General features: G+C 46.4%; 1 protein-coding gene across 5 annotated transcripts in view; it reads left to right on the top strand.

Annotated features, from left to right (window-relative positions):
- TRAM (translocating chain-associated membrane protein 1) overlaps nucleotides 1-20,561 on the top strand; it is an 81,571-nt gene extending 61,010 nt beyond the window's left edge. For 2 of the 5 annotated variants that reach the window (XM_037420229.2, XM_075886393.1), the window contains 2 exons: nucleotides 2,726-2,895; nucleotides 18,603-20,561. In XM_037420229.2, the coding sequence (XP_037276126.2) occupies nucleotides 2,726-2,895; nucleotides 18,603-18,718 (286 nt within the window). In that variant the 3' untranslated portion in view covers nucleotides 18,719-20,561. Of the gene's footprint in view, nucleotides 1-2,725; nucleotides 2,896-16,119; nucleotides 16,172-18,602 lie in introns of all 5 variants that reach the window. The other 3 variants (XR_012893626.1, XR_012893625.1, XM_075886394.1) reach the window with 3 other exon arrangements.
- The last annotated feature ends 4,805 nt before the right edge of the window (nucleotides 20,562-25,366 follow it).

Below are 25,366 nucleotides of genomic sequence, written 5' to 3'. Positions count from 1 at the left end.
AACGGGCTGTACTGCGTTTGGTGTTGCCACAATAAAGTGTTGCGACGTTGAGCAGTATCGTGTTCTCGCCACGGCGACGGTTAACGCGTGCCCTGCGGCTCGCTAAGACCGGACCCACGCTGGTGGCCGTACTCCTTCGGGATACGTGTACACCACACCCTATAGCTTTATTTTGTAGATGAGTAATCTCAGATTAATCCTGTAGGTGTTTCCCCAGGAAGAAGAACAGTATGTTAGGTGACTATGAATGAAGGTATAATGAAAAAAGAATGTGCAGTGGGAAGGATGAGAACATGAATACCAAATTTGGACAAGTTAGTGGTAATGTGCTCATCAAGTTGTGGTAACAGCAAGGGAAAACAGGGCTTAAATAAAAAGAATGCGGGCATTGAGGAAAAACCTCGATTTACAAATGCTGCCATGTATGAAATAACTAAAGGAGCAATGACAGTAGTATGTGACCGTCAAGGCCATGTTATTTCTGATGCATTAGTCCCCCCTTGCAAAGTCATGGAAGCTGAAGAGCTGGCCATTCCACTTGCCATCCGTGAACGCCTGCATGCAAACATGCCGCTGACAATTCTCACGGACTCCCAGCAGGTTTGCAGGAACTTCCTGCTGGGAAAAAGTGATAAGCCTGCTGCAAAGCAAGATAAGGAATACTCCTTTATACAGACCATCATATGGATACCAGGACACTTTGGAGTCTATGGCAACCTGCACGCCTACCGGGCTGCTCGAGGCTTTGTGCACAGCTGAGGGCCCCTTATGTTGACTGCAGGAGACCCGGAGCTAGTTGACCCTCAGTATGTCGCAATAGTGGATTACCACGGAAGGTGACGCCTACAGTATTCACCACCTCATGAAGAGCTTATGACGAAGGGGGCTACCGCTTGGCGTAGACTCCAAAGCGGAACCTACAAAAGCGTACTCACACTATGTCGCATGCACCCCATATCTTACAGGGATGAATGTCCATGGTGCGGGGTCACACCAACCCTGCACCACATTACGTGGGAGTGCACACTACTCGACCTCGAACGTAACCACATGAACAGTGCAAACGAGCAATGGGAGCCACTGCTGTCCAGCTGGCCCTCGGCATACAGATCAGGCTCGTCCAGAGAGCGGAGCGGGTGGCAAGAGCCAGGGGAGCCCTGGACTAAAGACCTCGACCATCAGCAAAACCCCCTTCAGAGAAACCCACAGGAGCTTTCATTGCCTGTACATAAATAAAGTTTGTCATCATCATGTTTGTTCACACAGCTGACTGGGCTAGATCGGAAGACTGAGCCTTCAGACTGACTCACAAGCTGCTTGTTTATAAAAGACACCTTTATGCTCTTGGCTGTTTCACTTTTGCCATCTCACATGCCCATTGTTCGTCTTCGCTCCATGAGAAGGTGATGTCTTCTCGAGTGAGCTGAGTCAATGGCCATGCGATGCGTGAAAAATTTGCACTAAATCGCTGGTAATAGACACATAGTCCCAAAAAATGCCGAACGGATTTTTTATATGACGGGGTTGTGAAATTCGCCACGGCAGCTAGTTTATCTGGATTTATGTTTCAATTGTCACAGCCTTTCCATTTTTTTTTTTACTTTATGTATGTAATGCATTGGTTGAGATGTTTCTTAGTGCTTTTTTTATTTTTTCTTTGCAAGGACTTTTGTGTCCCTGTTGTGTGCCTTGTATTAGGGGGCTTGCGCTATCCTCACGCGAACGATTTCGCTTTTTGCCAAGCTTGCCTGCATCTTCACGATGTAAATAAACTTTGATTTTAGTTGATTTGCTGCTTCCAGATATAGTCTTGAACTTTCAACCACCAACCGAAAGGCTGGAAAACAGTTGTGTAACAAGTGCACAGGCCAAGCTGCCGGATGAAAACTAAGGCAGCAAAGCCTGACGAAAAGCAAGTACCAGGTAATAGAATGGAAAGTTGGGCGAGTTGGTTTGAAGACATTCAAAGAAATGCGCCTGTTTGTCTCCTCACCTTCCATTTTCCCATCCACTGTGTGCGCGCCGAAAGGTTACCAAGAAAGTACCAGGGGATAGTGATGGCAATAGGGCTATCGCACATTTGAATAGGGTGGGCAGATCGTGATGATGAGAGTGACAGCTACGGAGCTGGGCGTTACATTTAGGGCCGCGAGGCACTTTATAAAATTGCCAAGCTATATTAAAGTGTTCTGGAGATATAAGGGGATAAAGTTTGATATGTTATTCTGAAACATTTGGTTTCCTGAAATTCATAGTAGGGAGATGTTTTTAGAATAAATCAACATTTGGAGGGAGATTTTCAGAAATGTTGTTAATTTGAAAAAAATTGTTATATTGAAGTTGGCTATGACGAGATTTCACTGCACGTCACCGCATCTCACCAACTGAGTATACTCGTACAAATACAAGTACTGTGATGTCTTGGACATATTATGCCATATAGTATGGGGATGCAGACAAAATCCCAGTACTGCTACACTGGCTGAAAAGCAGTAGGCCACGTTATTGGATCCAGGCCTGAAAAAAACAGTGAAGCTTGGTCGAGCAGAAGGTGACAAAGGCCGGTGGCTACGTGGTATAAGAAGGCTGCCCACCTTTGGCACACAGTGGTGCATTTGCTATTCTCTCTCTCCTTTTAGTGAAGATTCTTTATTGTCATGAACAGAGTATGCGTCGTCTTCTTGCCATCATGCTTTGTTTTTCTCTTTGAACGTTGATTGTGCAGGGTGAACTGCACCGTGGCGGTGTGCCTTCTTCAGGCATGGATGATGTGGAACTTTGTCAACTTTCACTTGCAAATGAGGAGGGAGCGTTCGGAGGCCCAGCAGAGCTCAGGGCCGGCTGCCAAGAAGAAGGCCGTCCCTCGCAAAGACCGCAAAGCCAAGAAAGATGAATGTGAGCCTCGTTTCATCTTATTTGAAAATAAGGGTCAGCCGATCTGATTGAATGTTTTAACTCGGAAGTTGACAGTGACAGTATTATTTTTTAAAAGAAAAAACACATCTGGTACACGTGCCAAGTATAATTTTCTTCGACAGCACTCAGTAGACAAAAAGAAAAAAAATTGGTGCTGGATTGCTTAGCTGAGGATTCATGCGGGTCCTTGAAATCCATGAAAAAGACCTTGAATTTGAAAAGTTTGTTTTCAGAGCCTTGACAGAGCTGGAGTTCTTGCAAATTCTTGAAAATTCTTGATTTCTTTTTCTAAATATGTCACACATTTCACAGCGCATTATTTCTGATGGCTAAATTCAGAAGGTGGCATATGTAATGTGCCCATCACTAAAGAATTGAGAACATCAGTAGCTTCTGCACTGTACCAACAGCGTGCACTCCTGAAAACTTGGTAAAGGCAGAAGCAGGAGGATGATAAACAGAAGAAGAAATGTTGCATTGAGGAGGAGGCTGAGATGCTAACAAAAAAAGGAGAAGAAACTAGAAGCCACTGTTGATGAATTAACAGCCACAGCAGACTCGTATGCAGAAAAGGCAGAGACAGTTGAGCTACTTGAAGTGCATCATCTAGTCAAACGACCGTAAAAAAGACTTCCAAGACCAAGCAGCAGGAGATAGTGCATATTGATATTTATAAGAAAATTCACGAAAAAGAAAGCAAGGCATTCCATAATAACGTTTTCTTAGTTTTCCTATGCCCTGAATAACAGTTTGCAACTTGTGTCATACTGAAAGTGATTACTAGAGGCCGGATTTTCAGGCACTAAAAAAGTGTGTTTTAGTGCCTTCAGGTACAACTGCGTCGTCTCACTGCTACTTCAAGCTCCAGCTCGCAGCCGTATGATGACCTCTGCTCTGCGGTGCTGGCCCCCTACGGCCTCATCTACCGCCCGCTTCCGTTGGCCCGTTAATTCCTGTTTTACTGTGAGTCATAGCAAGCGGTATCAAGGAACCATCATTCCTGCTTCGACCAAACTTTCGCTTCCCTGGCTACGTCTCCTACATCCTCTCGTCCGGCCACTAGCGATGCGAGTCCTGCATCCGACTGCCCATTCGACGAGGTTCAGGACATTTGTGCAGCATGCGATCAGTGTGCCACGATGTGCGTTATTTCATCGTCCTGGGCCGACGATACTGTAGGCATGCTCGCCACCCGCTTGTCTTGGCCGATCTCCACGGCCCACTACACTTCTGACGTGTCAGGTTCCACAACGGCTACATCACCGAACGCCCCGGTGTCTACCATGACGCCCGCTATTCCCCCTCGTCGCAGATGCTTCAGTGTTGACGTTGTCCGAAAGCGCCTCTCCACCTACCTCAATGCTTTGTGCGTCCTACCAACAGAGAGCAGTCCTACCATTCTCGCGTCCAGTTGCGCATCTGCAAGAGCTGTGTGGTGGTGCAAAGATTTTTTTTTTTTTTTTTTTGGGGAGGGAGGGCCGACAACATTTGTGTTCCGCTCTTGGGTGGGCAAAAAGGGAGCAGGCGAAAACCTCCAGCCCCCCCCCCCCCCCCCCCTCCTGCCCCAGTCCCCCTGGTGCCGCCCCTGTGCAAGAGCACGGAATAGGCCGATCAATTATTTCCACTTATGCGCGACTGTGACGGCGCCTTTTCTGGTAACCACTAGGAAAGAAGGACAGCAATGTGGCGACCACCGAAAAGCGCACTGGTATGGCATTGCCTATAAAAACCTTCGTCTGTGGCATAGCACCGCCTTACACCTACTGCACGCTTGTCTTCCTCAGGTAACCAGCGAGTGCGGGCGAAATCGCCCGCACTCGCTTTCTAGCCTCTTAAGAGAACCAGCGGAATTTGTACGATCAACGGCACCGCGACGTGCACTTCTTACCCGATTTAATGGTGCTGCTGTGGTCCCCGAGCAGTCAAGTCGGCTTGTCGGAAAAACTTCTTTTCCGCTACACTGGTCCATATCGAGTCCTTCGTGAAATTACTCCTGTGACATACGAAATTGCCCCTGCTGCCCCATCACCTTCAACTGCCTCACAGACCACCGTTATCGTACATGTGGCACGCTTGAAGCCTTACCACTCTCCCGCTGACGTTGACGTCTAGACGCGCCGAGACCGCGCTTCTGCCGCCAGGGATTATGCTACATGTTGACATTTTGTGGGACGATGCGCGTGTGTGCCTGACGAAGAGGACAAAGGGTGGTCTCCGCTCGTTCGCTGGTGAACCGTTCACACCATTACTGCTAGTTTTGAGTACATCTCATCCACAGCTTCGTCGATACAGCATCGCGTCTTATTTGTAACAATATGCTATATATGGGCTATTCAAATTCCGTTTCAAATTATTCGAGCAAAATCACTATTCGCTTTGAATTCACTTTGAACCTAAAATTCACTATTCGCACAAGCCCAGTTTTTACTTCCGTTACATGAATTTTGAAGGCCGCCCATGTCAGAAGGTCATTGTGGTTTCCATGCGACACGTTGTTGACATCGCTCAAGTAAAGTGAGAGATAATTGAGCTTCCCAGCATTGTTCCAGTGGTTGAGCAGGCTCGCCCGTTCCTAGTCGGCGAGCCAGTCTTCCACATTGTGCTCTTCTGTACCGCTAAAGAGTGGCAGGTCATGTATATGGAACGGGCCAAGGAAATGCACCATCGCACTGAGTTGTTGTTGTTGCATTGTTTCCTCATCTGGCATTGTTGAGGCGGGCTTGAGGTTTTGGTTCTGTAGTTCTGTACCGAGCAACTCCACCACTTGTCGCATCGCAGGGGTTTATTGAGGATTCTTCAATAATGATGATCATAGCAGCACCAGGCAGGGCGTAGTTCAGAGTTCAAACTGTTAGTGTACGCATGCCGATGGCGATGGGCCTCCAAGCTTGCCTATCTTCTTCCTCACTCAGTAATGGTGGTAGTGATGCCAGCACAATCTTAGACAAGGCATGTAAAATAGCTGGTAGGTGCGCATGCTGTACAGCAAAAGGGCACTTAGGTTTTTGTTAAGCTGCAAGTGCACGTGCTGCTCGTTTCTTATTACATTGTGCACAAGGAGAGGAATGGTGCACCTTCTTGTTCCCTTTCATTTTCTTTGAATTGCGCAGATAGCACACGTAAAAGTCAAGCTCATGATGCACATTTTGAGCGTCCAGATGCATAGCCTAACTGGGCAACGCAATACAGTAGACTCTCAGTAAACGGCACCTGGAGGGACCAGTAAAATATGTTCCATTTGACAGTTCTGTTTACTGAGAGGTGAACATGGGTGCAGAATACAAGCCCAAAACCAAGCATTGCAGAGGCAATAGTTCCGTTTAAAGAGTAGTTTTATTTAACAGATTTCTGTTTACTGAGAGTGTACCGTACAGTCGATCCTGGATATATCGAACTCAAAGGGGATTGCGAAATAATTTGAAATGCAAAATATGCCTATTTAGGGGAAATTAAAGCATTTGAAGCCTCAAAAGTTATTAAATGCACTGACATAACGATTCAATCCCTGTACATGTAGAATGAAAAACAAGAAGTGAACTGCAAGTTACCCCACATTATTTCACTAGAAGATAGTTTGTAAACTTGTCTTGATTTTTGTACGCCGTCAAGTTCCAGTCATTCTCAGTATCACTGAAGCTTTTCAAATAAGGGAATTCGGATTCTTTGGCCACAACAGCGTTGTTTGACGCAGAATGTCGATGCAAGCTTTGAAGCACAGCGAAAGGTTGGTTGGCAGCGAAGGCGTTGGCATATTCATAACCGCACGGGTACACTTCCGCGGCACTCGCAGCAGCAGCCATTATTACAACATCGATGCAATCTGAAACAAATACTTCATCATCTGCGCCAATGCAGTTGCTCACTACTCACTGTCTGAGATGATGCCTGGAAACACTAAGTTGCAGAATCCACTGAGGCACCGTACGCCGTTGTCAGAGGCCATGACTCACCCGAAGTCGTCACCTAACCCGCAAGGAAAGTTTCCGATGATGCTTTACTTGACGCATACCTGCCAAGTCTCCCGGATTGGCTGGGATACTCCCGAATTAGGACCGCTTCTTCTGTTTGTACGGTTGTCATAAAAAAATTTCTCGGAAATCGAAATTTTTGTGCGTGATCCGGCAGCCTTGACAAAAAAGCAGCTCAATCCTCTCCTGGCTTTTCGGACCTACCCCATTTTATTATGAATGAGTTTGAAAGGCGTTCATTTAAACGTGGAGTAGAATCTCAGTGATGCGAAACTGCGGCAGATGCGAATTCGTGAAATTCCTCTGCAAAATTTCTTTATCTCGATTGGGCCTAAATTCGAATGTTTTGAACACATTTCCTAACCGCGGCGGGTAATACAAACTTTAGTACGGAAATCGTCGAATGAAGGCCGAGAGCAGCGTACTCGAAGCTTCGGAAGTACGCGTGTGACCAGCGCGCGCACTGTCTTCTACAGCGTGCGTGATTGTCGTTGCCACAACCGCTGTCGACGAAACGGTAGTCGGTTTTGACGTGATCATGTACGGCGATTACGTAACTAACAGAGTACCCAAAGTGTGTGTGCGTCCAAAACTCAACCAGTCAAAGCAACGCTGCTTTCCGCAAACCCTGCGGACAAAACCGCGGCAGATGCGATTGTAGACGCCATAAAACAACTTTGTTTTGATAGCGTGTGCGCAGTCAAGCACACGGGAATGTAAAAGGAGCTATACAATTTGCCCCAACTGCCGTGCACAGCATCGCAGTCGCAGCGGTGCGATAGCGATCTAGGAGTTCGAGGGCACACAGCGGTAGACTGAAGGCAGTAGATACGTAAAAAAAGCCAGTTTCACCGCAATGGCGAAGCAATGAATGCGACAGCAACAGCTTGGAATGTCGCACTGAAAACGGCAAGCAGATCGAAACGCGCAGCGTGCTGCTCACGCACAAATGACACACGAAAGCAATGCACACAAGACGAGAGTGAACTAACAATGTTTGCCGCTCGACACGTATCGTGCTATTTAAACAAAAAAAAAGTGATGCTCCGTACATAATCACAGGTGCGGATGAGTACAAACTAACAAATGTCCCAGTTATGCCTCGCTGTGTATGAAAAGCGCGTTCTTTTCGCAAATGGGGCCTGTGCATGGACCAAAGCTACCTTTGTGGGCCAGGCAACTAACGCAATCGTTCCAGTGAAAGCAGAAGGCACACGAATCTTTCCACCGAAAGATATGCGCGAGTGCCAAGCATCAATCCCCCCCCACACACACACACACACACACACACACACACACACACACACAATCTGCGGGGCAAAGTACGCGTCAGAGATAAGCGCGCGCCGGCGCATTGCGACGAGCTGGGCAACAAGCGCGGGCGGCTTTTTTTCCTTTATAGAGTGTTGATATATATAGATAAGTATACATATACGGTGAATGACGGTGGCGGCGACGGCAAAAAAAGCTGCCTAGACTGTCAATAACAAAGGGGCTAGACATGTTTTGGCGTTCCTGTCAAAAGAATCTAGTAGGGAGCAAAGCTTTGACCCGCGCTTTTGCGACAGCCAGCTGCGCCATCCCGTCCGTTCACGTGTGTCCCAGTAAGACCTACATGAGCTCTTTTGAAGGAAATAAATTCTGCTAGTTATGTTTATCCTCTCACCTTAGTGGAAACTCTACCTTTGTCAGCCACTCCAAGCCGACCGCAACGCTGATGTTTGCGCTTGAGGTTGAGGCCCCACCATCCCCACCACCTCTTGTTTTCTTCGTGTATTTTGTTTGTTTGGTTGTTTGTCCTTGGGCTTTTTAAATAATTCAGCCCCCCACCCTCACCCCCGCTGCGAAAATCTCCCGGATTCAAAATCCTTGAACTTGGCAGGTATGTTGACATCGCTCTAAGCACCAGTCATACTTTTTTTATCGCTACATGCCGGCCAACGTTCAATTCAACTCCAGAATGAGGATTTATCAGGAACGGGGCGAGAATTACACAAGTCCACAAGGTGCAAAAGACAATGCCAAGCTATGACGCCGAGTTCCCACCGCCAACATATTGGTGATATTGGCTTCACTTGGGTTTTGTAGCTGGCAGCCGCTGCTTTCAGCTGCTTCAATGTTAAAAGCTAGAAAAAGCGCAACCTCCGAGACATGCATTCTAAACCGAAAACACAAAAATACGTCACGAGGTTGAACATGTCAAAGGCCATGCTTTTCAGGCTCCTATGCCATTGTGCGCCAACAAACAAGGAAGGGAATGCGGACATTGCAAGGAAATTGCCGAGTCACTTCGCATTCTCACTTTGGTGTCCCCTAGAATCGGTCTTTTTTCAAAACACTAAGCCTGCACGTTAAGACCTGAATATCGCGCGTCAAACATACCTCTGCACTGGCAAGCGCTGCGCAACGAACCAGATCTGTTCGATGGAATAACACCATCTTTTTGGCACCTTCACGTGAACAGAGACCGAAACTTGTGAGAACGTCGCTGAAAATTGATAAATATTTGGATCGGGGAAAAAAAATGCACCTTTAGGACTTTGGCGTGGCGCGGGGTTCAATATTGTAACGCCCCCCTTTTGAAAAGGATCAACTTGATGCTGTAAATTAAAGATAAAAAACCCTAAATACAACACCTGCTGACGCAGAGAATCGAAAAATGAGTGCCAGAAAAAAGGAAGTGGATGAAAACACCAACGGACAACTAGGAAAAAAGAATACCACATCAAGAGATCACAGTCACATGTTAATGAAAGTAACTCGAAAGCACAGAGGATATTGTGTGTAGGTCGGCTTGAGTCGTACGACATGCACAGTTTCGGGTCTAAGTTGTCAATGTGAAGACACTGTGCAGTCCGGAAGTATTTCGTAAGTAAGGTCACTCATTTGTAGGATAACCTTGTGTGGTCCAAATTAGCGGCTGAGAATCTTTTCAGACAAACCTGGTTGTCTGATAGGAGTCCACTCCCACACTCGTTTTCCAGGGTGGTATGCGACGTTTCGACAGCGAAGTTGGTCAGGTCGCGCATCTGCCTCTTGTGGGTGACTGATGTTTATGCGAGCCAGTTGAGGAGTCTCTTCAGCATACTGCATCTATTGCTCGGCTTCTAGAGCAAGCTCATGGCTATTATCGTACGGCATCATAACGTCAAGCATGGTTTCTACATTGGGTCCATAATCAAGGTGGAAAGGTAAAAATCGCATTGTTTTCTGCATTGCCGTATTGTACACGAACAAGATGTAGGGCAGAATATCGTCCCAGGTTTTGTGTGGCACGTCCATGTACATTGACAGCATGTCTGATATGGTCTTGTTGAGCCTCTCCATCAGTCTATTTGTTTGTGGATGGTAAGTACTTGTTTTTCGCTACTTGTGCAGCTAAATCTGAAAATGTCCTTTAGCATTTGTGCCGTAAATGACGTTCCTCTATCCGTAAATACACATGACGACGCACTATGCCGTAGGACGATGTGGGGCACAAAGAACTTCAAGTAATAGGTTGCCACTATAATTCATTTGTTTCCAGTGGCCAACACAGGAAAGGGACCTAGAAGGTACATTCCCACAAGGGCGAAGGGTGTCCGTGGATGTGCAATCAGGTGAAGACACGTAGGTTTCACAGGTGGCGTCTTGCGATGCTGGCACTTGTGGCAGCTTTACATGTAGTGGTGTATACTAGCTGAAAGTCGTGGCCAATAGTATTGCTGGCACATTCTGTAGAGAGTCCGCAAGTAGCCATGGTTTCCTTACGTGGGCTTGTCATGGCACGGGAGGAGGATGACATCCCGCATGTCGGCTGGTACAATGAGGAGGAAGGCTTTGTGGCTACCTTGAGCATTTTTCTTATAAAGGAGGCCCCTCCTTAGGCAAGAAGATAACAGTTCGCGAGCAATGCGCTGAAGAACGTGAGAGGTTTTGGCCTTCTAAGGAATCGATAACAGGGGGCAATTCCTGGTCTTGACATAAAGTCAGAATCACTCAAGGCTCCGAGAAAGCCATCACCGTCCTCCGAGTCTATATCAGGATGTCCTATGGGTGCTCGAGAATGTGTGTCGGAATCTTCATGTGTGCCCAGATCTACACACAATCGCGATGTCAATTTTCTTCAAGCGCAAATTCCACCGAGGGAGACGGATCGGGGAGATTGGCAAGCTAGCACAGTAAATGGTGATCAGCCACCACCTTGAAAACATATCCGTAGAGGTAAGGCCGAAACTTTGCCATTGCTCACAGGACTGCGAGGCATTCTTTCTATGAAGTAGAATAGTTGGCTTCGGCTCGAGAGAGAGTATGACTGGCGCTCAGGCCGACATTGCTAGCATCTGTGTGCACTTCAGTAGGAGCGTCCTCATAAAAATGCGCAAGAAGAGGTGCTGCTTGCATTCGCTGTCGTAACTCTGTGTAAGCTCCTTCTTGCTCTGTGGTCCAGGCAAATGGTACATCATCTCGGGTGAGTCGCGTAAGCGGTTCGGCTATCGTCGAGAAGTTGGTAATGAATCAGGGATAATATGCACACAAGCCGAGGAAATGCAGCTTTTTTTTTTTTTGTCTGACGAAACAGGAAAGGTGCGACTGCTGCAGTTTTGTCTGGATCAGGCCGAACTCCATTGCAGTTCTGACGTGTCCCAGCAATTTTGGCCCATTGAAGCCGAAATGGCACTTTTGGAGTTTTAGTGCGAGTTCGGAAGAATGAATAGCTTTCAGAACCATTCTTAGGTGCTTCAGATGTTGTTCAACACTTTTAGAGAAGATTACCGGATCGTCTAGGTATATGAAGCAGCTTTGCCACTTCAAGCTAGCGAGAGCTGTATTCAGCATCTGCTGGAATGTTGCTCAAGCCAAACAGAGGCTGAAAGGGAGAACTCGTAATTCATAGTCTTTCAGGAGCTATAAACGCTCTTTCTTCTCAGTCTCGCTCATCGACCTCTATCTGCCAATAGCTGCTCTTCAAAACGATCTATGAAAAATACTTTGCATGTCTCAGCCTGTCCAGAGAATCGTCAACCCGTCGAAGCTGATGAATGTCTTTCTTGGTGGCGCCATTGAGCTTCCTGTAATCAATACAGAATCGCAGGGTTTTGTCTTTCTTCTTCGCTAGAACGACTGGCGAGGACCAAGGGCTGCTGGACAGTTGAATAACCCCGTCTTCAAGCATCTCTTTTACTTTTGTTTGAATAGCCTCACGTTCTTTGGCAGAAACACAATAAGGCTGCTGCCAGATGGGCTGGACGTCATCGTCGGTAATACTTCGAAGCTTTCCGAAAGATGTTTGACCAACTCTAGATTAAGAGGCAAAGCAAGATTGAAAGTCTTTTAAAAGGGTGCGAAGTGCGGCCTTCCTCTTGTTCGAAAGCTTCGAATTGACATATGTGGTTCAGAAACTTATCGCTGTCAATCATTTCTTGGGATGCAAAGCACTCTGTGACATTCGCTACTGGGTCTGCAAGGGCCACGGGATGACACAGAAAAGATGCCAGTGCTCGAAGTTAAAATTTGTGACAAGTATCTGCGACCGCCCGTGAAACACGCACAATGCTTCACACTGTGCACACACTTTGAAGCAGCAAAAGGCATACATTGCTCTCGGTCACCACGTCACTGTCTTAACCTTCACAAGTGACTTCTACGAAAGCAGTCCTTCAGGTAGGCAGCGTAGCGCTTTCGTGAGCAACCCGTAGCACAGGTCTACGACAGCTATCGGCGCCTTGATCTGTTGCGCGTTGTGTCGAGAAACCGTTCGCTCTCGGTGATTTATAATCGTGCTTTTCTCTTGAAGGAAGTCCATACCGAGAATGAACTGACGAGAACAGTCACGTGTACAAATGAGGCAGATGATCACAAATGTTGACTCGGGTATTTTCGCTCTCGTGGTACTGCGACCTAACGGAGTAACTACTGTAATTACTGGAATCTAACGTGCACCTTTTTTCCGGTAAAGCGAGTTCATTAATCACATGCACGTTAAAATCGAGTACGAAAAAAAATGAATACGGTCATTCTATTGCCATCGGCATTTCCAAAATGGCCGCCTCCTACGTGCTTCGGCATGGCACGTCGGCCATTTCTGCCTATGTGTTTCCCATGTGCGGCACTTCGTACGTGTGCTGAGGAGTTCGTCATCTTGTAGTTCATTAGCATCGACGGCATGGAAGGGCCGACTCCAAAAACACGACGAGTGCACCACGATGCCGCTTTTAAAAGAAAAGTCATCGCGTGTGCCGAAACAGACGGAAGTAGGGCCGCATCACGGTCATTCGGAGTTCCCGAAACGTGCGTGTGGGACTGGCGGAAACGAAAGCAGAAGATAGCCCCGCCACAGTGGTCTAGTGGCTAAGGTACTCGGCTGCTGGCCCGCAGGTCGCAGGATCAAATCTTGGCTGTGGCGGCTGCATTTCCGATGGAGGCGGAAATGTTGTAAGCCCGTGTACTCAGATTTAGGTGCACGTTAAAGAACCCCAGGTAGTCAAAATTTCCGGAGCCCTCCACTACAGCATCTCTCATAATCAAATGGTGGTTTTGGGACGTTAAACCCCACAAATCAATCAAATCAAACCAGAAGATTGTCACGCAAAGACTTCAGTGGACCACAGCAGGGTCGGTTTCCGCAAATTGAAGAGCTGCTCGCCGAGTATGTGCTTGAGCAGCGAGCGGCACAGCGGGCCGTGACGACAGAACTGCTCTAAGTGCAGGCTATGCAGTTAGCTTTAGAAAAAGAGCTGACGCGGAGCCAGTTCAAAGCGAGCAGGTGCTGGCTAACTAACTTTATGACGAGGAAAGGCTTTTCCCTCCGAAAGCAAACAGGCATGCACCAAAACTTGCCGGAAGAGTACGAAGAAAATATTCAGTATTCAGAGGTTCGTCCTAAACTTGCAGCACAACAACAGCTACCTGCTCGGGCAAATCGGGAATGCCGATCAGACGCCTCTTTACTTCGACATGCCTGGCACCACAGCCGTCGAGAAGAAGGGGGCGAAGCAAGTTCGCACGCTGACATCGGGCCACGGTAAAACAAGAGTGACGGCAATGCTTCATTGCACGTCAGATAGGCACATGGTTCTCCCGTACCTCATATTTAAACGAAAGACGCTCCCGAAAGGATTCGTTTTCCCGAGTAGTGGGATCGTGTGGGCCAACAATACAAATGGGTGCGCGTTGCAATCGATGTCTTACTTTTTTTTTCCGTCGTGGAAACCGGGTGCGCGTTACAATCGAGGGCGCGGTAGAATCGAGTAAATACGGTATGTGGCCTCCGGCCATGCGAATACGCATCCCATTCCAAGGTGTCATCACTTAAGACTGGTAGCCAATTTTCTGCTAATAATAGAATAATCTGCACCTGTGTCTACTGATGCACTGACCGGAAGACCGTCTATCAGCACGGGAATGTCGAGCGAGACTTTGTCACTGCACTTGGACTTCAATTCAATGTCTGCAGCATTTCGTGCCAAACGTCGATGAAAGGTTTTCCGCACTGCGAGTTCCAGCGACCTCGCCCCGAAGGTCGCTGCCTTCACTTTTCTCGCCGAGGGCTTGGGGAGCGTCCCTGCGCCGTCATACAGAAACGTGGCCCAATGGCTGCATGTGGCCGTGAAGATGTGACCGCAATTGACGTGGTGAGAAAGGTAGACGTTGCTACACGAGGTGGTCTTCAGTTTCTCTTGGCCTTTGAACAACTTGGGAATGAGGTGAATCAATAGAGAAACTGCGCAGTCTAAGTTGTCAGTATAATCATTCCCAGTAGATGTGACCAGCTTCTACACTGTGGTAGCAGAAGATTCTTCTATCGGACATACACCAGATATCGGACTTCCGGGTACGAGTACAACGACCATCAATGTCCAAACCAGCGTGTGTTGATTGAACTGCAACTGAAGATATCATCTATATCGGGACTGCTGGGCTAGAGACTGGCATGGAAGTGTGCAAGGCTTCGGCATATGTACACTTCCCAACATCAGTGGACACGGGAGGTGGTTCTAGATTGGTAGTCATTGGTTGATAGCAACGGTTATGCAGCACCTGCTGGACATTGTTCCGGATAATACTGGTGATGCAGCTTACCTCTGGCTGTCCCGCCTCATATAGTTTTGCCATTTCCACGTGGACGAGGGAGCGGAGGATTTCGCGAATTCAGGAGATGATGCAGCATTAACTTGCCGGTCAAATAGGGCAGACCGTTGATGAAGTACTTTCTCCATCGTAGTGGCTTCAGTCAGAAACTCCCCTATGCCCTTTGGAGGACTTCGCAATAGACCAGCAAAAAGCTCCTCCTTCACGCCTCGCATCTGATAGGGCAGCTTTTATTCATCTGGCATTGCCAGATCCGCTCGCCTGAAAAGTCGCATTAAGTCCTTCATGTACATCAAAGCGGTCTCGTTATGCATCTGGATGCATAAGTGCAATGCATGTTCAACACGTTCGCGGTGGCCGAGGCTCCTGTAGGTCTCGAAGAGGCGGTGCTGGAACTCACGCCAGGATGTCAAGACATCACCTCTGTTTAGGAACCACGTTCGGGTGCCGCCGTATAAGCAGACGTAGACATTGCGGAGTTTGCCATCTTTGTCCCAGTAGTTGATCGCTGTGACATGTTCGAACTCGCTCTGCCAGTCGTCCACATCTTCAAACAGCTCTTGGGGAGAGGGACTAGGCATCAACGGCGCATTCTTGACAGTGCAATATATCGCCGTAGATGACATAGGAGTTTTCATGGCGATTTGAGGTGAATTCATAGTCACTCTGTCGATGAGATGTTCTGGTGTCTCTGGTGGTAGGCCTCGTTGGCGGCAGCTTGCTATACGAACTAGCGTGTTCACTAGCACAGGGCTTGTGTTCCGGCTCCTGGGGGGCTCTTGTGCGTGGGGCTAGTCGTGAGTCTCGTACCTAAAAGCTCCACCAATTTTATCACGTTCAAGACATTCTTGCATTGTACTGCTCTTTGAGCTAGGCAAAGAAGTGGCTCACTCCAAGCATTTTAGTGAATGTACAGGAGTTTGATATACAGGTGCAATGGTCCCATATTTTTGCATGGGAAATTTCTCTCCCTCTCTTTCTCTCTCTCTCGGGGGGATTTCTCAACAGTTTGATATAGCCAATAATTCGATATATCTGGGATGGACTATAGATTTTTCTTCTACTGCAACTGTTTTATCTGTCAGTATGTATTCCAGAGTAGGGTTGAAAGTTGGCTTTTACTGTTACATGTCAATTGTATTATTTTTTTTTGGTTTCGTTGCAGAACAATTGTCCAAATTTTCTAGAATTCTCAAAATGCGGTTGATGTTACTGAGGTAAGCTATTCGGTTTTTGGTCTACACAGCAAGAATTTCTTGTCTAGAAGCACTTCTCATGGGTGGGTGCCCTTCCATTCATCAGCTTCTCTGCTAGTACTAGTACTCACCTAAAGTGAACTATTCTCTTGACTTATATGTGTGGTGGGGGCTTTGGTGCATGCATCTTATTGGCTTATATATTGGTAATTCTTGTTTTTTTCTGGGATTTGCTCAAAGGTTATATTATGTGCTATTTAGCTTTGTGCAATAATTAGGGCAAAAGTTCTATGAACTCTCTGTGACATACGCGCTTTAATGTTGAGCACATTTATTCACACAAATTTGTCACAACCTCATCAGCCTCAGGCATAAATTGAGGCAAGAAGGTTACATATAAATTAGGTCAAGATAAACGTGGACTGATATATGGTCGATTTCACACAACCTTTTAACATGAAGTTGAGCTTGCATTCAGTGGCACACAAAATATTCAGTGGCAGTCAAAATGGTCCCTGCGTTGTGTTTGAATGCCTGTCTGTAAGAGAGTAATTGACCTTTTGATAGGTGACTTCTTTCCTCAGTGAGTTAATGTTCGGTACTAGACTCTTTATTGTCTTTTCCGTTGTCCTTTTCTAAAAAAGGTAATTCACATCTTATTTGGGAGGTAAAAAATTTTGGAAAAAGTCTTTGTGTACTTTGTGATTATTCAAAACGCTGAAGAGCCCCAGTATTTCTCAAGAAAACTTGCCTGAAAACAGCTAGCCCAATCTAGTCTGACAATTTTAAAAGGTGTAATATATAGTCTATTCATGCACAGTTAGCCATAAAACTTTACGAACCACGCGAGTGCCTACCAAGTTGCCCGTCCACGCCACCTAGCGTTGCACCATCTATCATTTACTGCACTGCTTAGCCAGAAATAGTTCCTGTTATTCGCTGGTATGTCGATGTTGTACTGCTCCACAGAACATTGTTGGTTCATTGTTCTCATGCAGAGTGCTTCTCTACAGTATCAGCATCACACGTTTCCTTTTACAGCAGAATCGAAGACACCATAGTGTGCTTCCAACAGCGCACCGTTGAGTGGATGGCCTTTGTGATAAAAATAGTCCTTGATAGCTATGCTGATGGACTGTTCTCAGTAAAGAAGCATGGATCTATGGCTGTCAAAAAATGCATCGTGTTAAAGTCTCAGTTTCATCGCAAAGGGGAAGCATTTAGTGCGATAGCAAGAAATTGTATCGTTAAATGTAAACATTTTGACAGTAATCTGTCAGGCTGGGTGGAATATTTAAAGAATTGAATAACCTCCAGCGATAATCTTGTACAAAACCAGACGTTTCAAGACTCGCTTGGTCCCTTCCTCAAGGGTGACTGCAATGGTCAGGGAAGCATCAAGGCACCTTGTCCCAGACTCTATCTTTCCCTTACGTTTTGGAGGCTGTGCATGTAGATCAAGGGCATTGTTCTTGGGGACCGGTTCACGTTTGCCGGTGTGTGCTGTATGTGCCAGAACACAGATTTTTTTCTGTTTTCATGACAGAAGTGCCGTCGAAGTCAATCTTAGGTTGTACTTCTCACAATGCTCTACAAGGGCACTGCATTGCACTTCCATTTTCCTGGCATCGTTCTTGTGCTGCCGCATTCTTTCCAGAAAGCACTTATTCTCGCCTATGCTTGCTGGAGATTCTGCAAGATAGACGATCCAGGGAGCAACACCAGGGTTTGTTATACAATGTGTCGTATGCGAAATTTCTAGCGAGCTACATAGGGAAGAGTCCGATGAGTGTGGCTGGCGATGAATGCCCGCCATTTTCTTTTAATATACAGGCACTGAGATGACCAAAAGTGTTAAGGTGACATGCCAAACAGGCGGAGCTGCACATGCAGGTCCTCACAGCTTGAAAAATTTAAAGCACACATTCTTTGCTTGAAATAGAGACTTCAGTGCTACCAATTGAAGCTTGCTGTCTGCATTTTCTCTGTCTTGGATTAGGAGTTTTACTGAAGTACATAAAGCTTCAGATTGTCGAAGTTGTGACCTGCCGCACTAAATTTTTGTACCACTGCTTTCGGTAATTTTTTCATCATGTCTGTGGAATAGCCATTTAGTCTATAATCAACAGGCTGTCTTGTTTTGCCACTGTACCGTTTGTGGCTGTATGAACACTCGATCATGAAGGCAAAATTTGAACTAATGCAGGTAAACTAAACTTTGCGTGATAGACAAAATCACTTTGGCGCTCACAACTATAGCACCATTTTGAAGGTGTTTGCAAGTCTTACATTTTGGACAAGTTACTATGAGGGTTTACTTTTGCATGCAACCACTAGTCCTTAATTAGGGCCCTCCATTACTCTGACCACTAATGGGACATACTTTTCCAAGTTGCTCGTTCCTTGCCAAGTAGTTGCTTGCCTTGAGGTTTCTTTTTGCGCTGTCTTGCAGCAGCCACCAAGCGAGCAGCGGACGAGGATGTCAATGAGCTGCCCGAGGTGGACCAGAACGCCAAAAAGGATCTCCGTTCTCGCCATCTCGCCAGTCCGAAGGCCAAGAGGAGTTAATCTCTGCCTCCTAAAATTTTTTTTCTCAAGTTACATTTATCTTTTACTCTTCCTTTTCACTCTGCCTTGTTTGCAATGGACTGCCCCTTCGATTGTAAATTTTTACTTCGGTTGTTCAAGGCTTGAAAATTTGTTTTTTCACTTTGCACTGCCTCTTTGATTGGAATTTTTGCTTTGGTTGTTCAATGCTTCCAAGGCAGGAAAATTGGTTCTTGCACTTGATTAGAGCTCACTCGCAAGGTTTTGCGAGTGAGCTGTACGAGTGTCTGATCTCGAAACCCATGTTTTGAATGGAAAGGGCTTGGGCTTTCTTGGCTTGTAAAGTCCCCATTATGGCACAGGGATGGAACTGTCAGTGTTCTGCTCCAACCTGTTTGCTAAATTAGCAATGCAAGCAGAAACTGCACCAAGGCTTACTATAGAAGATGTCCAGTGTTACAAGGTTGCAAAGTAAGTGAAGCCAGACGTAGTTGGTGGAGATAATGCCTGCTTATCTGTTCTACACAACCATGCAGTGCGGTGAACACACTGGCAAGTTCAGAGCTTGGCTGTCCCATATTCTTGATTTACTGACACTTCTTGTGTTTCAGTTCTAAATATTTTGTAATTACACACTCGTCACAGTAAGAAAGTACCTTGAATATAGCTACGCTTTAAATTTGGTGCAAAAAGTATGGGCAAAATTTTCTACAGCTTGCAGCCTAGCACATTTAATTATTGGTCTGCAACTATCAATAGGTGAACAAAAAAAGACTAAGAAGAAGTGGTTGCACTAAAGTACCGTCTCGTTTGGCCTCCTGAACAGCTGAACTGAGATACTTGGGGCGGCCCTAAAAAATGGCAGCCAGGACACTTAGGCCTTCCACGGTGATTTTGTATGCTGCCTTCTCCTTTGTCGTTTTGTTGCTTTACCAACCTGTCATGTGGTGGTGAGAAAGAGCACCCACACATACCTCCAGCATACATGCCATTCTACTAGCACCCAGTAGTTGCATGAAGCTGCTAAGAGATCAGGGTAGTTTCTGCAATAGCTACAAATCAATGTTGGGTTCTTCCAGTCACCTTTTTCCAATTTCAAGAGGACCACATGCTGCTTTGACAGAAGTGTCTTGTTCACTGGTCATTGTGCAAGATATGCTTGTATCACCAACAGCACCACTATGTCAAAAGATACTGTGTAGTATTCTTTTTTTAACTGTACTTTTTGTCTTTTTCCTTTCTCACTTTATTTAATTTTCTTCTTGTAAAACTAGGTTATCTACTGTACAATTGGTTTCTTGCGTACCAGGCAATGTTACGAGTGTGCACATTCACGATCAATAAAAAGACAACGCATTGAATATGCAGGCTTGCATTGTGTAACGGAATGATATGCTAAATAGACTAATGCCACAAAATACGACTTTACTGTCATGCAGAAGGAAAGTCTTTCACAGATCTGAACCATTGAACAGGTGGAGTGACATCTTAATGACCAGTAGCCTTAGCACACTGTTGTAACATTTCTTCCGATGTGCTAAAACAACAATGGGACAAAGACGTGATTTGGCTTAACTGGGTGTGCACATGGGAGAAATACGCGATTTGGCTTAACTTGGTGTGCACAAGTCTTAGCGGTAACATATGGAGTAGTTATTTCATGAAACACATTGCAGGCCAATAATAGTTATGCTTTAAAATTGAGACTGATTTCATCATTGGCTCTTATGTATCAAACACTGTGTGCTGTGCTAGCCATTCATCCTATAGTCCTGTCTGCTTAGAGCACACACCACTTACGTGCTCCAGAGAGTGAGAATCGCAAAGTCATCTCTTCTTTGTAATAAAATGACTTTTCCATACATGTTTCTGACTGTTGTAGTCTTGCAGTCTGCTTCTATATTCATAGGTGAATGTGCCGCCCTATATGCACCATGCCTTGCCAGTCCACTTTTCTTGTGCCATCCTCATCCAAAACACATTATTGCATGAAAACTGTTCCCAAGTTGGCCAAATGCCGGGCAACATTGAGAGGTTCAATTCTAGTTGCTTTGTACAGGGAGTTGGAGCTACTCATTTGTTTATCATTCGTTAAATATTATGCTAAAAAAATGGAGAGATTACTTGAAAATTGGGCCCACCCTTAAGCTTCGCCTTCTCTTTCTTTACCATGCCTATTCAAATCAATCACCAGTGCTCGACGCATTGGATCGTCAATTTTGGTATGTTGAATTTGTTTCTCGTGCACCCAGCACTTTCTAGTAATCAGTCCAGCCACTCAACTTTAAGAATCAATTTGAATTGGCCCGTTTCGGCAAGATAGTGATTTTCTACATACCTTTGCATGAACCAATGTGTGCGTGTTGTTGGGTGCTTACTGTAACTTCACAAAAGTGCGTGCCTCTCACGCTTATGCTACAGTAACATCAAAGTTCTGTATAAAAATATTCTTTGCAAGTTGAATATCAATTTAGGGTGTCTGCTTCACAATCTTGAGAGTGCTGAGCAGTAATAATTGCCAGAAATGTATACCAGCTAATAAATAAAGAGCTGTTGCTAAGAGTTGGCGGAAATTCATTCTACAAAAAATATTTCTGAAGGTCCGTCACATGTGTAAAGTGCACAGGTAGCTTGCTTTGGTTTCGCTTGTATCATATCATACACAGGGTTGCATTTACTGTCACTAGTTGCTCCTATGGCGGCGGCGTGGTGGTGGTGGTATAAACATTTTAATACAGAAAATATACTTGAGGGTTGTGGCATATTGCATGTTTGAGTGGCAAGATCTATTCCAGGATGCCAATGAAGCTGGCCGCTACTCGAGCGTGCCTCACCAAGGAGCGTTGAGCATCCAAGGTCGAGCAGCCGAGCAGGTACTCCTCCCAAGCCTTTCTGGGATAGGGAAGGGGAGTGAAAAAAGAAGGGGGTTAGTAGGGCACGAAGCGACGTCGTGGTAGGTGGCTACCAGGACCTGGCAGGTCCACCAGATGCCACTGATTTCCGGCAAAAAATGCGTGGCGACCGCAGGACTGAGATAGGTGTTCGTCTGGAGGCGGCGTAGTATTCGCTCGTCCGCTTTCTCCAGACCACTTGCGAGGTCCGGGTACAGGTGGCGCAAAGGCCGGTCATAGGCAAGAGTTTCGCGAAAGCGCGTCAGATTCGTATTGCCAGATTCCGACTCGGGACATGGAGGGGCAGCGGCGTTCGCCGCCTCGTTGCCGGGCAGGCCCGAGTGGCCTGGGGTCCGTACTATATGAACTGGGTGAGGGCTGAAGCGCCAAGAGGCTGCCCGAAGTAGGTGAGCTGTCAGCGGGGCGATGGAACCCTAAAGGTATTGGGAACAGGCTGAGCGCGAGTCCGTCTGGATGATGCGTGAGGTGGGATGCGCGGTGGTCAAAGCATTGGCAACCTCCTCAGCTTGCGTCATAGTGTTGGCTCTAAAGGAGAGACCATCAACGTGTTTTCCCTCTGTGATCACGGCGGCCGTGAAGTGACCCGAGTGGGAGGGGCCCGAGACGTCTACGTAGGAAACGCCAGGGCGGTCGGAGTGTCGCGCCTGAAGGGCCGCGGAACGTGCTAGTCTACGGCCGGGATGTAGCTCGGGGTTCTTGTGGTGGGGTAGTGGTTCCACCCATAGTTTATGCCGCTAAAGTTCTGGTATGGGCGTCGGAGTGTCTTGATCGGAGATCGCATTGAGGCCGAGCCTGTATAGTAAACGTCGCCCTGAGGGCGTTTGCGGCAGGCGATTAATTTGGCTAACACGATGAGCTTCCCACAGCTCTGCAATGGAGTACGTACTTCCAGTACAAGCCCAAAGAATTCGAATTTTCTCGACTGATGGAACGGAGCAAGCTGAAGCTAAACCTTGGGAGGAGGTAAGTGGGACACCGACAGAATAGCCGATTTAGCTGCAGAGTACTCTAGGCCGCACGAAGCGGCGTAGGCGTTCGCCAGAAGGGCAGCCTTTTGTAGGCGCGCTTAGATCTATGCTGCGGAGCCGGTGTTAGTCCAAATTGGGATATCGTCGGCATATAGTGCGTGGTGTATTCCCTCGACCTCGCGAAGAAGGGAGGGGAGGTGCTAGAGTACGTACTTTTCAAGCTGGCCAAAATATTGCTACGAGGCGCCACAAATGAACATAACAGTATTCTTCGCGAGATACATGAAAAATAACAGTTTTCACGCAGTAACGGAAGCGGTAAGAGTAGAACATTACAGTGATATTCTGTCCCTTGTGCATACTTCGACCACTTTGTGCACACTTTTTATTGCATGATGTTACTTGAAAAGTTTAAATTGTGGTTTACTATAATGTAATCGGTAAAGTTGAAAGTAGCTTGTGTCGGTGAAGCTTTGGCATATGGCTGCATGCTTGAAAGGCCAAGTCCGGAGGTTTTTTTGACACTGTAAAAGTAATGGTGCTTTTTGTCCCCCAGAAGCTCCTGTCATAGGCCTCATTGCAGGAATATTCGGAAAAGTTTAGTGTAATTTCAAATAAGCAAAAAAGTGCAACACCGAATCAAACCACAATACTATTTTCGTGTGACGTCAGCGTTGGTGAAAACCATGCAAACCGGAAACCGTGCAATGCATACCGGTCTCGCCAGCGCGGAGTATAAAAGCTGCCTGCGAAAGTGGTAAAGAGCAGAAGCTCAGGGAAGGGGAAAGATGACCTCATTGCAACAGCGAAACCATGTCTGTTACTGACTGCGCTATGGGCACAAGCTCTTCGGAGCTGTCGAAAAATGACACCTGTGGGTGTGTTCGAATAAGGACAGACCAAGGGGGGTTCCGACTACTTTTTGTTTTTTACGAAAATTATATAAAAGCTGGGAAAATGTCTCATTAAAAAGAATGAACATCGTTATGCAAAACTTGCTACATATTTTTGGCAGAAAATGTTTCACTAAAGGTGGAAAAGGGCACTTCTGCAACTTTCAGATTTAGCAGCTTTGGAGGCTTCTCACTCCATAATTCACTCATTGTGAATATCCGACCGTCTTATTTTTAGACGTGAAGCAGCTCTTTGACTAGTTTGTGTAACGCTAGTCAAAGTCCGTTCGCGCCGCGCTCCCCTGGTCGCAGGTGTTGGGGCGGTGCCAAGTAGGTCACGCCTCCTCTCGTGTGCGCGCACGTTGACGTCACTCTCTAGCCTGTCGCCGCGTGTCAACTCCCTCGCTTCACCCTCTCCACCACTGGCAGCGTTCGAGAGAACAGTTTTTCTGCGCTCAAGCTTGCAGGAAACCCAACCCGCCGTTGCGTTTCAAACAAACGTTCGCTCGAGTAAACGCTACACCGAGTTTCGCTTCAAACCGTTCTTCCAGCACCCGCGTCGACGCCCGTTTCAACTGGGTCAACGCGGTGCGCATTGCTGCTGCTTCGCATTCCATCAGGGTTCCCTTTAGGAAGATGGTCTATAATTTTTTCGTAAAATTACGCCATCAGTATTATTGTTTTATGCAAACAATAATTTGTGTCACGCAGAGTATATTTCTCGAAAAATTGCAGAAAATGGCAACACATGCGGGAGTGCGGCGCGGACGGACTTTAAATTTTGAGCACCTGCATACCTCAGACTGACCCCTAAACCCTTCATCGATTTTTATTAAAATGACGCAGACCACCCAGTCAGGACTTCCAATTACCGTGCTGTGCAATAGTGTTGCATCATTTTATTTTAAGAAAATTAAGCCTATTTTAACACCCATGCGTGGTCTTCAAATGATAATATAAGTTTTATGAACATAATAATTTCTTATCTCTCTTTTTTCTCTGTAATAAGCACGAGTTAGGCATATTGTGTTCTGTTTGCCCATTTGGAGCCGGAAGAAAGCGGCGCTTGAATTTTCAGCGCTCTTCTGTCTTTATCCCTACTACACTACGTTGAGGGGGCAGACACGCGAGAGCGCTTGCAAATGAAAGCTGGTGATACATAGTGCGAAGCTTTCTGCACATGAACCACTTTAGCTCACATCGTACACTTTTATAATGCCAAAGAAGATTCTATTTGTATTTCCTTGAGAATATGGGTAAATTTTACCGCTGCGCCTCTGCTGCTAGAACCAATTTTTCTATGGTGGGTAGTACAAAAAGTACGAAAATTTAGGTTAGTTATTGTTTCTCCTAAGGCAACTAATATTTAGTTGTATAACTACTAGCTTACGGCCATTTCTCAATTATCCCGCAAAAATATCTTCCTACCTTTAATGATAATGAAAGCCGTCGTGTTGACATGTTCGCCGGTGTATTTTCTTCCATAAAGCAACTATATATAATATTTAGGTTTAGAACCACTTACAGCCATGTTTCTATTATTACCCTCACAAATATTTTCTTACACTTCAATGATAATGAAGGCCGTCGTGTTGCCTTGTTCGCCGGTGTATTTTCTTCCATAAAGCAACAAATTTTTACAGCGAAAGCTGTTATGAGATCACAGCTCGGATCTCGCGCAGCGCCACAGTTGTTCGCCGCCGCCGGTGTCCGCAACCACATCGTGCGAACCTGTACCAATGACACAGTGGAGCTCTAACCCGGGTCCGCTGGGTGCCAGCCCAGTATTCTACCACTGAGCCACGCCGGTACTTGAGACTTGTTGGCAAACCTACATTAGACAGGCTTGATGACGGGAAAGCAATCGCGTTAATACGGCTTATAAAGCGTTTTAAA

The sequence above is a fragment of the Rhipicephalus microplus genome, chromosome 2, assembly GCF_043290135.1.
Source record: "Rhipicephalus microplus isolate Deutch F79 chromosome 2, USDA_Rmic, whole genome shotgun sequence".
NCBI lineage: Eukaryota > Metazoa > Arthropoda > Arachnida > Ixodida > Ixodidae > Rhipicephalus > Rhipicephalus microplus.
Note: the sequence above shows the minus strand (reverse complement) of the source record. Positions and strands in the feature narration are given on the sequence as shown.